Raw genomic sequence first — 16,243 nt, 5'->3', positions numbered from 1 at the left:
CCTGGCCTCATCTAGAACCATTCTCTGTTCCGCTGAGGTCAGTAAAATGTTAAGCAGATTCTGAGCATCTGCCCAAGTGGAGTTGTGGGTTGCAAATATTGAGGAAAGCAAGCTTTCCATTTTCCTCAGTTTGTTGTGCTATGTAGGGATGTTGTTTTGCCAATTAAACAAGTCAGAGGTGGAGAATGCAGAGTGGGCCCAGAGAAGCCCCATGGGCTGACGTGTGGCAGCATCAATGCCCCCTGTAGGTATCTGCTGAAGGGGAAATTGCCCTCCAGGAGCTACAGTGGCACCTGACCAAATTGGGTTTCCTGTCCGGTAAGGGAGGGGGAGATCATTCCTGTTGCCCTGGCGCTGGCCCTGTGGAGGTGGGGACCCTGGTTCAGGGGCTTGGGGCACAGCTCCAGCCCCTCCATAAGAAGGGGGAGGAAGAGCTGATGGCTCATTTAACCAGGTAATCACAATATCACCCTTTTCTTGGAGTTCATACAACATAGGCTTTTTCTCATCGCTAGCCTTTTGAATCATAACCGTACATCACTTTTGCATTGGGTTATTTCGCCAAAGTAGCATAAAACGCGGCACAGAGGGGATCTCATCCCATTTTTCTTCTCTTTTACAGAATAAATCTAACTACAGAATTATATTATAATTAAGGGATCCGTTCGCTGGCCACAGTTCTTCCAGCCCTATTGAGTATTGTGGCCAAGCTGTGTTACAAAGGAAAACTGCTTTCTAGTGGAGGGGTGGGGCATAATCCAGAAAGTTTCCGATTCATACGGAGGCCTCCCAGCCGGCCCTCCTTGGTACGCGGACACCTGGTTCTCCACACTATTCATTGTCCGTTACAAATTTGTCTCTAGCTCTCGAGAGGGAGTCTCCAATGATTCGTAGGGATGCCCAATCCACTAGACTAGACCAGACCCAAATCAAATATTGAATGTACTGAATTCTCTCTGCCTGATAGGAAGCCCAACATACCAGAGGGGGGCGCTTAATGACTTCGTGGTCCGGCACTTCTCGCAGAAACACCCAAGCATCCCAGGGAGAGGCTTTGACGGGACCGGGAACAAAAAGTGGCTCCGCTCTGTGTTTCCGAGGGGGAAGAATTTTAAGGACATACTCAAAAAAGACGGCAGACAGAGACCGCGGACCCACGCCGGTTTTTCCAGCACTTCCCGTCCAAAAAGTCTCTTGAGGATCTCACGGGCCGTGGCGAGCCCCTCACGCCCTCGCCCTCCAGACGTGTCAGGGAATAAAGCGCAGAGGCCGCGCGGGGACACAAGAGGGCGCCACAATCAAGTGAATGATTACCACACACACCAAAAAGATTCAGTCGTAAACAAAGACATACTGAACATAAACAGACAAGACAGATCTAACGTAAAGAAATGGGACAGATAAAATGGAAAAATAGCTTTGCAAAACAGAGTTCCAAACTGAAAGTTCTGAAGAGTATTCTTCCAGACAGGTCCCCTATTCTCCATCCAAAAGGGGAGAAACCACCTCAAGACAAGACTTTACTCTTTTCCTTAAGAGGAAAATGACCAAGACCCACCAAAGGCCACAAATCCTCCAAAAGAAGCAGACAAATCAGAAGAAGGGAGGGGGAAGGATGCTGGATGCACGGAGAGTATTCACCAAAGGTGTTTTTCCAGTCTCCCAAACTGTTTCTTTGCCACAAGCCAGGTTTTTATTTTTTAATTTTAATTTAATTTTATTTTTTTCGAGACAGGGTCTCAATCTGTCACCGTGGGTAGAGTGCAGTAGCATCATCATAGCTCACTACAACCTCAAACTCCTGGGCTCAAGCGATCCTCCTGCCTCAGCCTCCCCACACCCCTAAGTCTGCCCCACCAGCGAGAGGCTGCTGAACTGTAGGCTGGAGCACACACGGGTGATCCTGGACGAGCCCCCAGATTTGTTTCCACCCGACTGGGTCCCTTGCCTGCTTCCCAGATAAAGGGCAATATCCTGAGAGAGTAGGGGTCGCAGCAGAGGAAGAATTTAATATTGCAAGGCGCTTGGCAAGGAGATAGGAGTAATTTCTCAAATCCATATCCCCAAGAATTTGGGGGCTAAGATTTTTTAAAGGTGGTTTGGTGAACAAAGGTCTAGGGTTTGCTAATTGCCTGGGGATGAACGCATAGTGTTGGGAAGCAGAAATTGTCTTCTTGGCTGAGACATTTCCTGGGTAGGGGGTATCAGAATTTGTTGCATTAGTTCCCATGCATGTCCACAGGTCTGGTTGACTTCAGTGGGTCCCTCCTGAATGTAGAGTCTGGAAGAGATACCTCAAAGACCAGTCTTAGGTTTTACAATGGTGATGCTATCCATAGATGCGGTTGGGAGAGTCACAAATCTTGCCGCTGTGGAGGAGGATGTGTGCTGCTCGAGTAGTGAGCGGTTACAGCAGTAGGGAAGTTAGGGGACAATGGCTGGTTAACTTGTGGCTGTACTTGTGTAGAAACAGACTTTTATCACTACTTCTGCCTATGGCCTTACATTATTTTAATATAGGCAGTTCCACTCCCAGTCTCTACCTGTCTCTGCGCTCCCAACCTCTTCTCCAAAAGGAAGATATAACGGCAGCACACCTCTGGGCAATAATAATGAAAAAGATAGTTCCAAACAATTGGTCATATCTTGGATACAATGAACAACAAAAACAACAGAAAGCTCTTAGGATCAGGCTTGCCTGTTGAAAACCTAAGCTTTTTGAAGGTTCCATTTAATATTCCAAAATTGTATTCAGTATTCTTAGGTATCAATAGAAGAAGGGTAGATTTGTTAACACCAACTTTATATGTCCATTACTGTGATCTGTATACACAAGACAAATGTGTATTACTCCTTGTTCTTTCCCCATAGAGTTTAACAGGCTCAAATGTAAGTAGTTAATTGCTCCAAAATCCAATGGAACATTTAGATTTTAAAGAATGCTGAAGATCCCTCCAAAAAGAAAAAAAAATTAAGCCCCATTTTTCCAAAATTATTATTTCTGGTCATGTTGATATGCAAGTAAGTAAAATAAGGGACACATATTCATCCCTTAAATTCTTAATCAAATATGAAAAAAGAATGTACAAATTTGAGAGAAAGAAGATATTCCCACAAAGACTCATCTAATGTTATCTGTTAGCCAAAGTAAAATCTGCTTTTACCTCGCCTGGACTGCATTTTACATTTATTTCATAAAAACTAAAGCAGCAGATTGGTTTTGACAAAGCTTGATACGAGTGTTAGAATACACCTAAAGTGAATTCGTACTTGTGCCACCTTGAAATGCTGACAGCCAATGAAAAGAATCTGTGAATATAGCTTAAAAAAATAGGTGCGAATGAAATTTAGTCAATAAGTGAAGTCGACCTCAATAGGAACCTATCCAAAAGGCCTAGTCCACTAACTTAAAAAGGTTTGTAATCATTCTCACGACTCTCATCCTTGCTCACTTTGTGAGACATATCAACGTTAAGGAAGTGAAAGTGTTTGGAGAATGCCTTCAGCAACGATAACCGTTTAGGTGAAATGAGCAACGTTCTCTGGCAAAGTTTGTGTCCTGACCCATGCTCCCCTTATCAGACCTAGCTTTTGTCCTGCCACCTGGCTTAGGCTTAGCTAGTTCTAGAATGGTAACGGCCTAAGTCATCACAAACAGGTGAAGACCTCAAGTCATACTATAAGTAAATCACAGGGAAAGCAGCCTGAGGTTTATGGTGTCACCTTGAGTAGCCCAACTTCTTAGAGACTTCTGAGGAGTTTGGGAACGCCTGATAATGAAATGCCAAGGCTCTTACCTCCTCTTATTAGTTCTTCAGGCTTCTAGAATCTTTAAGGTTAAATTTGCTGCCAAAGCAAACACACTCTGGCATCTCTTTTAACTTACCTCTGGCTTTCCTTTCGTGTGTGTGTGTGTGTGTCTGTGTGTGTGTGTATGTCTATAATTTATTTTTTTTTTTTTTAGAGAAAGATTCTTGTTTTATTGCCCAGGCTGATTTTGAACTCCTGGGCTCTAGTGATCCTCCCGCCTCAGCCTCCCAAAGTGCTGGGATCACAGGTGTGAGCCACCACACCCAGCCCTACCTTCTTGCCTTCCTCTGGTCTCCTTTACAAGAATTAAGTAAGCATCTTTACTCATCAAGAAAGAAAATGTAAGTTGCTTTTACAATTTATTTTAACTAACGACATTAAATTGACAGAACAGGCCAAAAATAAAAGGAAATATCATATGAAGCAATAGAGATTGTAGTCTCGGACAATCAAAACTGTAAACACTGGAATAAGATTTTTTGTTGTTATTGTTTAAGAAAATTCTTTTCTGTTACATATGAGTAATCATGCCTGAAGCTTGAGGAGGCTAATATGTAACTGAAGTTTTGGTTAGTGACACTGCAGGGTCTGGTTAAATTGGGTTAGATTGAATTTCCAGTAGGAAAACAAAGGTCCCTTAGCCGTCATTCCCCACAATTAAGCAATGAGGGTGTGTCTGCAGTGGAACTGGGAAGAAAGTCTTGGTGTACATTCAGTGATCTCTCTTCAAGAAGGAGTGCTGCAGGAGCTGAAGAGCAGAAGGTCGTTCATGCTGGTCCCTAAGAAGGGAAAAACACATTAGAAGCAACAGCCAGTAAAGTGACTTGTCAACCAGATCTGCTTCACTCAAATGCAAACTTTAAGGATAGAAATACAACCTGTGACATTCAAACAGACTTGAGTTGAGTCCAGACTCCAGTTTTTAACTGTGTGACCTCAAGCAAGTGACTCAAACTCTCATCAGTAAAATGGCGGTAACATTAATACCTAACTCTGGAGAATTAATGTATTCACAGCTTTTTTTTTTTTTTTTTTTTTTTTGAGACAGGGTCTTGCTCTGTCTCCTGGGCTAGAGTGCAGTGGCATTATCATAGCTCACTGCAGCCTCTAACTCCTGGGCTCAAGTGATCCTCCTGCCTCAGCCTCCCAAGTAGCTGGGACTACAGGAACACGCCACCATGCCCGGCTAATTTTTTTCTATTTTCAGTAGCAACAGGGTCTTGCTCTTGCTCAGGCTGGTCTCGAACTCCTAGGCTCAAGCGATCCTCCTATCTTGGCCTCCCAAAGTGCTGGAATTACAGGCATGAGCCACTGCACCTGGCCTACACAGCTTTTAAAAGTGGCATGGTAGTTTTAAAAAATGGTGGTTTTTTACACCACCATTGTGGTTTAAAAATAGGCCCTACTTTTCCATTGTACTTTCGTTCAATTTATTTGGAGCATAATTTACACACAGTAAAATTCACACTTTTAGGTATACAGTTTACTGCACTTTTAATTAGCATTAAATTTACTTTTCAAATTTAGAGGCATTAGAATCCAGAATTGAAAAGACTTTAAAAAGTAGACATTTAAATGTGCTTTGGTGATTAATTGAAATAATCTCATTTTGGGCACTCTTGGATGAAGTAAAGGGAGATAGTTGCTCAGTACTGGTATGGTTTAGTTTTTTTTCTTCAAGAAAGTAAAAAGCTTTTGGAGATTTATCAATCAATGAATCAAAGAGCTAATGAAACAGTCAATAGTTAGCTGCAATGGCCTGTTATAAAGGCATTCTTCTGGTTAAATTGGCTATCTTTTGATAATTTTTTTTTTTTTTTTTTGAGACTGAGTCTCACTCTTTTGCCCCGGCTAGAGTGAGTGCCATGGCGTCAGCCTAGCTCACAGCAACCTCACACTCCTGGGCTCAAGTGATCCTTCTGCCTCAGCCTCCTGAGTAGCTGGGACTACAGGCATGTGCCACCATGCCCGACTAATTTTTTCTATATATTTTCAGTTGTCCAATTAATTTCTTTCTATTTTTAGTAGAGACGGGGTCTCGCTCTTGCTCAGGCTGGTTTCGACCGCCCGCCTTGGCCTCCCAGAGTGCTAGGATTACAGGCATGAGCCACCGCGCCCGGCCTCTTTTGATAATTTTTTTGGTGAGTAAATTTTTATTAAGGCTTTCACAAACAAATTAATTTACCCAACCAGCACATTGTACAACTACTTTCATTGATATATAATATATGTACATTTTTATGAGATGCATGTATTTTGCCACATGCACAGAATGTGTACTTCTCAAGTCAGGGTATTTAGGGTACCCATCACCTCGAGTATTTATCCTTTCTACATGAGGGGAACATTTCAAGTCCTCTTTTCTAGCATTTTGAAATATAGAATACATCGCTGTTAACTACAGTCACCCTACTATGCTATCAAATATTAGAACTTTATCCTTCTATGTAACTCTACCTTTGTGCCCATTAACCAATCTCTCTTTACCTCCCCAGCCCCACCCAAACACCCTTCCCAGCCTCTGGTAACTGTCATTCTACTCTCTATCTCCATGAGATCAACTTTTTAAGTTCTCACATATGAGCAAAAACTTGCAATATATCTTTCCATGCCTGGACACGTTGATCTTTGCAATTGTGAGTAGTGTTGCAATGAGCGTGGGAGTGCAGGCATCCCTCTGAAATACCGATTTCCTTTCCTTTGGATGAATCCCTAGTGGTGGGATTGCTGAATCGTATATGATAGTTCTGTTGTTAGTTTTTTGAGAAATCTCCATACTGTTTCTTTCACAATAGCTATACTAAATTACATTCCCACCAACTGTGTGTAAGTGTTCCCTTTTCTCCACTAGAATCTGTTTTTTGGGGTGGTTTTGATCATAGTCATTCTATCTGGGGTAAGATGATATCTCTTTGTGCTTTTGATTTGTATTTTCCTGATGATTAGTGATGTCGAGCATTTTTTCACGTACCTGCTGGCCATTTGTAGACAGGGTCTCGGTCTGTCACCTAAGCTAGAGTGCAGTGGCATCATCGTAGCTCACTGCAACCTCAGAGTTCTCAAGCGATCCTCCCACCTCAGCCTCCCAAGTAGCTGGAACTACAGGTGCATACCGCCACGCCTGGCTAACTTTTAAATTTTTTTTAGAGACAGGGTCTCACTATGTTGCCCAGGCTGGTCTTGAATTCCTGGGCTCAAGTGATCCTCCCACCTCCAGCTCTCCAAGTGCTAGGATTGTAGGTGTGAGCCACTGCACCTAGCCTAAAGTCTTAATCACAGGATTTAGCTCAAAAAAAGAAAAGTCCACTGACAGATCCTGTTCACATTATTTCCTGTTCTGGATTTGCCCCCTTTCAAAAGGATTACTCTTGCCAAAGTCAAATAGAAGAACCCAGACTGTCCTCAGAGCGTGTGCCTGGCAGCCTTGCTGCTGGTGCGAGCAGGGTTGCTGTCTGTGGCAGCTGCCCCAGGTGGGCAGTTCTCAGGCTCTGGGGAGCCCACGTGGCCTGGAGCAGCCTCTCCGGTGCACTGCATGGAAGCTGGGGTCTGTCACTTACCCTTTCCCCTCTCTGGGGACCCTTTTCAGGCTCCTAGCCGGTCCCCACTGAGCTGGCTGCCTCCATGCTCGCTCCTGCCTCAGACGTCTCCCCTCACTTCTCTGGTGCATTTCGGTGTTCTCTCTGCGGCGCTGTATTTGCAATACGATTATCTACTTGCTATTTTGGTTCTTCTTTGTGGAGGAGGTGCGTGCCGGCTGCCTCCATCAGCCCTCCTGAAACCCCTCCTCTTTTGATAATTTTGAAGGCAAAATGACCACAAGGTCATTTTCCAGGTGAAAATGGAAATAAAGATAAAATACTTTGAAAAGTATTTCAATTTTATGTGTTATTTCAAGATGGAAACCTCACATCATCTGGAGGCCCTTCCTCCTGCCTTCGAAATATGCAGAAATCTCTTCCCTTTGCAAATCATCTCCTTGACCTGGCTGTCATTTCTAGCTGCCATCCTGTTTCTTTCATTCCTGCCAAATGTCTCTAACACGGCCAAGTCCAGTGACTTTTTCCCAGTATCTCCTAAATTCTTAACCATCTGCCCCACTCCTCTATAGAAACTGCCCTCTTGAAATTAACCACATGTGATGAGCTCGCCCTTCTTGTCATCTTTGCAGCATTTGAAATACTCACTACTCCCTCCTGCCTGTTTATGGGGAACTCTGCTCTCTTGGTTCCTGTCCTACCCGCGGCAACTGCCCTCCCTCCCTTCTTTCCTTCCTCCCTGCTTTTCTCCAATTACGTGCTAGACTTGATGCTGTGCATATTCTGTCATCTGCCGCTGTGAGCATTTTCAAAAACATTTTCCTCGGCGCTCTAATTTTTTCATGACTATAGCTGTCAACCTTATAATGATTTTTAAATATGTCCCTCCAATCTTAATCGCTTTTCTGAGTTCTGATTCCATAGCTTCAAATGTCTCCTTAGATGAAAGTGGGGTCCTTTTTAAACTTCTTCCCCAGTTTCTTTCTCACCGTTTTCTGCTGTTTCTCCCACTATCAGACTCAAAACCATGAAATCCCATCATCCTTCTCCATTACCAAGACCCGACTCACCTTCCTCTAAAATTGTCTGGAATCCTCTTTACGGTCCCACTGCTTCTGCCACCATCGAGTCAAAGCTCCAGGTCCCTGCATGGCCCTCTAGTCCCAGCAGCGTCCATTGCAGGCCTTCGGTGCACTGCGTCTGACCCGCCTTCCCAAAGACCTCTCCTCTGGCCTTCTCTACCCCAAATCCTTCGCAGACCCCTGCACCTGCTACACAGCTAAACACGTTGGCCTGACTTCCGAGGGCTTAGCCTGCCCACAGCAGAAGCCCCACTCATGCTATTTCTCCCTGCCTCCCCACACTCATTTCTAGTCTATTTAGACCTCACTTCTGGCCTATGCCTGATCACTCCGGTTTCCGAATCTTTAAGAGTGCCTCACCCTTTAATTTCTGGTTATCCACACCTCCAAGGAGGATTGTCATCAACATCGGGTGAGATGCTAGAGTCCTTAGGGTCTTTGCTATAGAATTTCAGGAGGTAATTATATGTTTTTACATGACGCTAATTAGGTAAGGTGTGTTAGTATTCTCCCTAATCATTATTAACTATGAAGTCCTAATTGTGTGCCCCATACTCTGCTGAGCAATTTACATACACCATTTCACTTACCCTTCACAACAACCCTGTTAATTTATAATTAGTGGTGCAAGTTGTGTCTTGCTCAGTTTATGAAGCAAAGGTTCAAAAGGAGGGCCATATTGACCCTTTCTCTTTAAAGCTCTTTGTGTGTGTGTAATACCAACTTGAAAGAAAATAAGAATAGCAAGTGGTTTCTAGCTGTGAGTCAATAATAGGTATATATTAAACTCAGAACAAAGCAACTATAGTAGTTGTAGGAGCTAAAACCAATCTCTAAAACTAGTACTGGTCCACATGATCTTCCAACACCTTTGTGTCCCTTTTGTGGGCCTGTTATTTTGGAGGAGAGGGCAGCTCTGTGCTTGGGGCTCTGTCCACAAAGTCCACGCTGGGACACCTAAAGGTATCTCTGCATCTACCAGTGCCCAGAATCCTACTGCTGGAGTATGTGTTCCTGCCCTGGCCTGTGCAATCATCCTGAGGTCAGCCAGGACGGACTGATACGCGTGTGCTGGGAGAAGGAGACAGAGAGGCTGAAAGAGGAAGGCACATTTATTGAAGACAGGGAGACCTGTGGATTCTGAGATTTATCCAGAAAGGCAAAATGAACCCCCTGGAGTTGGGGGTTGCCATACGTGCTTGCTAAAAGGTGGGGCACTAGAGTTTTTCATCTAGGGATGAGAAAGCATACTTCCTTGAAAGACAGGAAATTGAGTTCGAGTCTCAGGACTGACTTGTCCTCTGACTAAGTGTTCAGCCTGTTGGGGCTCAGAAAGCAGTACCCTAAAATGAAGGCCCCAGAAGCCAAAGTTTTTCTCTGATCACCTCCTGTCCTCCTGCCTCTCAGTCCCATTCTCCCCTGAGGCTAACCATAGAAACTAGAGTCCTTCTTCCCCAAGGCGGGTCATAAAAACCAAAACCCCTTTTCCTGAAAGCCAGCCATAAAACCCAAAATTATTCTATGTAAAAACTGGCCATAAAGAAATTATCCGGCCTAGCTTGTTTGACTGTAGGTCATAAGACACCCATTCTAGAGAGGGCCCTGCCCCACACGCGGAAGGAAGGATGCTGCTCAGAGAGGCCAGAAGAATCTAGACAGACAGACCTTGCTGTGTTTCCCTACTCAGCATTAGATCATACCCTTTGTGTCCAATCATATTTCTGCATGGCTGTCTATACTTTATTGAATCTAAGCATAAAAATGGGCAAGTTCCCCTGTACCTTTGGTTCTTCATTCTGAAGGCTCCTGTGTATACATGTTAAATAAATTTGTGTCTTTTCTCCTATTAATCTGCCTTATGTCAGTGATTTTTCAGCGAACCATTAAGGGGCCAGGGGCCTTGGTCTCTGCAAGCCTCACTGGGCAGTGGGTTTTAGGCTGTTCTGCATGATCGCAGAGTGGGCTTCAGCACCCCAACCCCACTCTTCAGCTCTCCCCACCACACATGTGTACACACACTTTAACCAGAGTCAGCTCTCTGCTTTTTTTGTTTTATTCTTTGAATTAAGATTTTATGAGCAGAGGATACCTGGCTGAAAATTTGAAAACCACAGCACTAGTTGATATCTATGGTCCCTTACAATTCTAACATTTTACATAGAATTTAATTCTATACATACGAGAGAGGGTAAGGAAGGGGGAAACAGGCAGTTTTCTAGGGCTTTTCTGCTTGCCCTAACACTCCCCCACTTAATGCTTGAAATCTCCAATTAGGGATTTGTTCCTTTAGCTCAAAATTTCCCTTCACCTTAAATGGAAGATGACACTATTTCATCACAGCCAGTTTCTAGAAAGATGTCCCATTGGTAAATAAGTAGATCTTTAGCAAATTTTGCTGACCCCCATTGATTTGGGGAAGTACTGTCAGGATTTGATAAGACATTTAATTGTAGCACTTTCTATTTGAAGCATTGCCCCCTATACCCTGATGCAACAATGGACACAACCGCCTAATATGGCCAATCCCGATTACTTCCAGCACAAAATCACGCCCTACTTGATTTCATAACCAAAACGGAGCTTTTAATGGGCCATTAATTGCAGAGGAAATGTCAGCTGCTTGGAATCTCTGGGCATTTATCTTCCTCCTACTGCTTTCAGCTTCTTACCTGGTTAGGCACACGCGCACGAAGTCCGCCGCGTCTTCTGAGAAGTAGTCTGGCAAAGGAGGCATCAGCCCTCGGTGCGCTCCGATGTAAAACATGGCCGCCATCCTGCCCATAGCAGCCAGGGGAGGCTTGCCTGTGGCCATCTCAAACACAGTGCAGCCAATGCTCCAGATATCCGATTTCCTCCCATAGCCAGATTCGTTGATGACTTCTGGGGCCATCCAATATGGAGTCCCATGCATGGACTTAAGCATGTCACTATGGGTGCCATTTAATCCCGCCCAGGCCAAACGCTTGGCACAGCCAAAATCAATCAGCTTTATTATTCCAGTTGGCATGAGCATAACGTTATTTCCTTTGATATCTCGATGTACCACACAGTTCTCATGGAGATAAGCAACACCTTGCAGAATTTGTTCTGTATATTTACAGAACACCATCTCAGGCAATGGCCCAAAACGATTTATAATACTAGAGATTGAGCCACCAGGAACAAACTCCATGAAAATGCTCACAATGTTCTCTTCCAAACATGTCCCCAAATAGGCCACAATGTTGACATGTTTCAGTGCTTTGAGTAAATCTACTTCTTCCTGTAGTTTCCGGTATTCTTTTTCAGTAGCTAATTTATCAGAGGTGTCCAAAGCTACCTGTTTTACAGCTATTAGCTGCCCTTGGCTAGTGAGACCACAGTATACCTAGAAGCAAACCAATATCTTATTATCAAATATAAATGGCATAACTTGCTTACAAAATGCCTCATGTGACACTTGACTTTCCCTTCTCTTCCCAAACCCTTGTCTTTCTCTAAATTGATACCTCCCCACCTAAATACAAAGTAGTTAAGCAAATTCAGTGTTTCAGTGGAGCCAGGATGAGGGTGAGCAACATGGTGAGTGGATATCATATTGGCTTGAAGTGAAGTGGCTTGGGTTGACTAGAATCCTGGCATCACCTGTCCCCAGCTGTATAACTTGGAGTAAGTTGTGTAACCTTTTTGACTTCAGTTTTTCTCATTTATAAAACTGAAGTACCAATACTTGCCTCACATATTTCTATGATAACTACATGAGATGGTGGTTTGGGAAAGCTCCTCACAGAATAAATGAAATAGGGCTAGTTCAGCTCTCAGGCTCTCTGGGGAGAGAGTAGGCAGGTCCTGGCAGTCACCCTCATGATGTGATCTCAGTGGTTTTGTGTCTTCTCAACTTCTCACTGAATCCTGAAATGTCCCCAACTAAAGACAGCACAGATCTTATTTGGGGGCATCTTTTCTTTACCCATCTATGGGAATAACTATCTAAAGTGCTAGGACTGCTGGGTATGGTGGCTCACGCCTATAATCCTAGCACTCTGGGAGTCTGGGATGGGAGGATCACTTAAGCTCAGGAGTTCAAGACCAGCCTGATGGAGAGTGAGGCCCCGACTCTACAAAAAATAGAAAAATTAGCTGGGTATGATGGCACACAGTGGCATGCACCTGTAGTCCCAGCTACTCGGGAGGCTGAGGCAGGAGGATTGGGTGAGCCCAGGAGTTTGAAGTTGCAGTGAGCTATGATGATGCCACTGCAATCTAGCCAGGGTGACAGAGTGAGACTCTGTCTCAAAAAAAAAAAAAAAAAAGTGCTAGGACATACTTTTTAATTTAAAAAAATTTTTTAAATATTCTTCTAGAGATGGGGTCTTGCTATGTTGCCCAGGCTGGTCTCAAGTGATCCTCCCACCTTAGTGGCCCAAAGTGCTGGGCTTACAGGCATGAGCCACTGCACCTGGCTGAAAGTGCTAGGACTTTGGATGGTCTTTTTTTATATACATGATATTCGTACATATTTACGGGGTATATGTGATATTTTGATACATGTATAGAATGTGTAATGATCAAGTCAGGGTATTCAGGATATCTACCAGCCTGAACATTTGTCATTTTCTTTGTGTTAGAAACATTTCAAATCTTTTATTTCAGCTCTTTCGAAATATGCAACATATTATTGTTAATTCTAGTCACCCTACTGTGGACACTAGAACTTATTCCTTCTATCTAACTATATGTTTGTACCCATTAACCTGCCTCTCTTCATCACCCTCCCCCACACCAAAGGTTATGAAATTGACAAAACATAGGGAACATCTTCTGTTTTTGCAATCCAATAATGATTCTCCCAACTTCCAGTAACATATTGAGCTGTTAAAGTAAGAGATTCCTTTCCCCCTGAACTTGAACCTGGGAAAAGGAGAGACTAGAAATGCAATGGCCATTGTACCACCACATGGAGCCTAAGAACGAGAGCCAGACAGAGAGAGAGACCCGGTCCTGATGATATTTTCTGACCCCTGAAACCACCTGTGGCCAGAGTCAGACCTATTTCAGACCTTTCAGTAGCATAAAGCAATGAATGCCCTTTCCCTCAAGCCAGTTTGAATTGGGTTTTCTGTTATATTCAACCGAAAAAGTTGCTAAGTAAAAGAGAGCTTGCCGGGGGCGGGGGAAGGGGTCGAGGACGGGTGGGGAGTTCTGATTTCAAGTTTCCTTTTAACTTACTGTGCCGTAGGCTCCCTTCCCAAGGATCTCACCCTTGGTCCACAGGATAGGTTCTTCGTGCTTTAATCTATTTTCAGAAAACGTCTTCTTTTCCTTTGAGTTGAGAAATTTCTCCTCCCTGTCATATATCCTGAACCCATTACTATGGCCCTGGAAGATGAGATAAAAAGAAAGATCACCATTAAGCTCTGAGTTGTTAAGATGGAAAGAAGGGGTGGAAAACAGAGTTTTCTTTTCAAATGCTCCTGTCCATGGCCATTCTTATTGTTCATGGGTAACTTCCAGACACACATATTTCCCCAAAATGACCAAGTAGTATATCTTAGTTGTATACTTCAGCCTTGTTGATTGTATATATTTTAAGTCACATTTTGCTTTGTATGTTTTATAGGAGGAGGTCTTAGGCCTGTTTATCTCTGGGCCCACAAGGGCTTGCAGGCTACCAACTATTGTCTTTTAAGAATGACCTTTCCCAAGGTCCCTATCATGAGAGAATATGTTAGTGTGTGCTGTCTCCTCAGGCCCTTACCCTCAACTCTCTCTTCAAAATTCCCATTATCCTGGTCACCTTGCTCCTAAACATATAGACAAGTTCAGAAAGACAAACAGACCCACAGTGGACACATGTACACATACTCACAGAGACACATACTCGTGCACACATATTGATACATGCATTCACACAAATGTACATACACACAAATATAAATGATATGCAACCCATAAACACACATGCACACACATACATCACAAATACACACACATAGATATACCAAGAGAAAATATACAAACCCACAATGGCCAGACCATATATAAACATAGAACTCTGACCTATAATCTGCAGCAACCAGCCCAGGAAGCCAATTTACCACCTTCAAGCCAGACATACAGAAAGTCAGACTAGTTAGTATCTTTAGCAAACAGTTCAGGAAGTCAAACAATAACCCGTGGAACAACTGGCCCCAAACAGCAGGTTTGATTACCAACTGACAGTTTCTCTGGTTTTTGTCCCTACTTCTGATGTAGTTCCAATTAGAGAAAGCCAAACGTGCACCCCTTACCAATCCGAGAGGATGCCCCACTTCTAGTTAGCCACCTACAGCTTCCCCACGCCAACAGCCTCCAATCAGCCCACCCCCGAAGCCCTTCCTTTTTCCCGTCATGAAGCTTTACTGCTCCTCTGCCTGCCTTTGAGTCTCTGCCAAAATGTACATGGCGGTGGCTGTCTGCCTCGCAAACGGAATAAGCAGCCTTTGTGTTTCGTTTCCCATACGTACATACATACATAAGCATATATGTTTCCACTTATATACATACATATGCAAACAAGTATACACATTTACACACAATACACATCACAAATACACACGCAGATATTCTCTTTCTCCCTCTCTCCCCCTCTCACACACACCCCCACCCCACCCCACACACAGCACAAACAATTGTGATGGTCAAGACCATCCACAGTGGACTGAAGGCCCACGGTCCTGAAGATCCTTGCTGCTCAGAGAAGAATCTGCAGAGCAGCTGCACCAGCATCGCCTGGACACTTGTCAGACCTGCAGAACCTCAGGCCCCAGGCACACTGGATCCCTGAGAGAGTCGTGTTCACAGTGAACTGTGAGAGGCACTGCCTTAGAGGTCAGGAAACAAGCATCTCTTTGCAGAACTTAGAGCACTTTTTCCAATTGGTTGATCAAGACCCCAAATGCTTCATGTGGATCCTCCACTAGTAATCTTAAAAATGAATAATGATGGTGACGCAGAGGCATGGTGAAGGCCCTCTAGGAGCAAGAGATCCTGCAGGGTCGCCTTCCTCGCAAGTGTCCATGGGCCTCCAAAGGGCCATTTGGGTTCTTCCTACTTGTCCTCTCATGTTTCTATCCAAACTGAAATTTAACTGCTTGGAAAAGCAAAGGTCACAGAAAGGCAGTTTTTGATTCCATGATTGCAGGGTGGAGTGAGGGGCTGATTACATTTACTGACTTGTTAGCTCTTCCTCAAATTGAAATCGCAGAGTGGCAGGCCCAGCTTAGATGCACAGGTGTGCACACACAGCACCCCATTTCCAATCCAGCATCTCCAAATCACTATCCACCCCCTAGCAGAGACCCATTTCAGCCTGAAGGAGGAGCTGGCCTTTTAGGACAAGATATATTCCCACTGGGTAGTGATTAAGGCTGGAGTCAGAATGCCTGACCCCTCCACTCACTAGCTGGATGATTTTCTGAGCCTCAGTTTCCTCATCTACACAATGGGGACACTTTAGTACCCATAGTACTTATAGAGCTATTATGAAGCATAAAAGGAGAGAGCACAATGTGTCCCAGTCATACGTGGTAAGTTCTCGATAAATCTAGCTCTGGTATAATTATTTACTTGATGTGTTCTTCTGATCAACTATTTAAAGCAATTATTCCTGAACCTGATATAGTGTGGACATAGTGTGATATAACCTGAGTTAGTGTTCGATAAATAACATTTCGGCTTAACCTACTGTTTCTGTCTTCAAAATTTGAGTAGAACAGGAGGCTCATGTACTTCAGTGAAAATTAAAACAAACAAAACCCAACCATCTGTTGATATTCTTCTTCCTCACCCCACTCC

General features: G+C 43.9%; 1 protein-coding gene across 5 annotated transcripts in view; it reads right to left on the bottom strand.

The window, feature by feature from the left end:
• Positions 1 to 4,160: 4,160 nt before the first annotated feature.
• MAP3K19 (mitogen-activated protein kinase kinase kinase 19) overlaps positions 4,161 to 16,243 on the bottom strand; it is a 41,661-nt gene continuing 29,578 nt past the window's right edge. For 2 of the 5 annotated variants that reach the window (XM_012650507.1, XM_012650508.1), the window contains 3 exons: positions 13,637 to 13,786; positions 11,098 to 11,795; positions 4,161 to 4,589 (listed from right to left, as the gene is read on the bottom strand). In XM_012650507.1, the coding sequence (XP_012505961.1) occupies positions 4,523 to 4,589; positions 11,098 to 11,795; positions 13,637 to 13,786 (915 nt within the window). In that variant the 3' untranslated portion in view covers positions 4,161 to 4,522. The remainder of the gene's footprint in view (positions 4,590 to 11,097; positions 11,796 to 13,636; positions 13,787 to 16,243) is intronic. The other 3 variants (XM_012650509.1, XM_012650510.1, XM_012650511.1) reach the window with 3 other exon arrangements.

The sequence above is a fragment of the Propithecus coquereli genome, unplaced genomic scaffold (genome assembly GCF_000956105.1).
Source record: "Propithecus coquereli isolate 6110/MARCELLA unplaced genomic scaffold, Pcoq_1.0 Scaffold33, whole genome shotgun sequence".
NCBI classification, from domain to species: domain Eukaryota; kingdom Metazoa; phylum Chordata; class Mammalia; order Primates; family Indriidae; genus Propithecus; species Propithecus coquereli.
The sequence above is the reverse complement of the archived record's forward strand: the minus strand, read 5'-3'. Positions and strand labels throughout refer to the sequence as shown.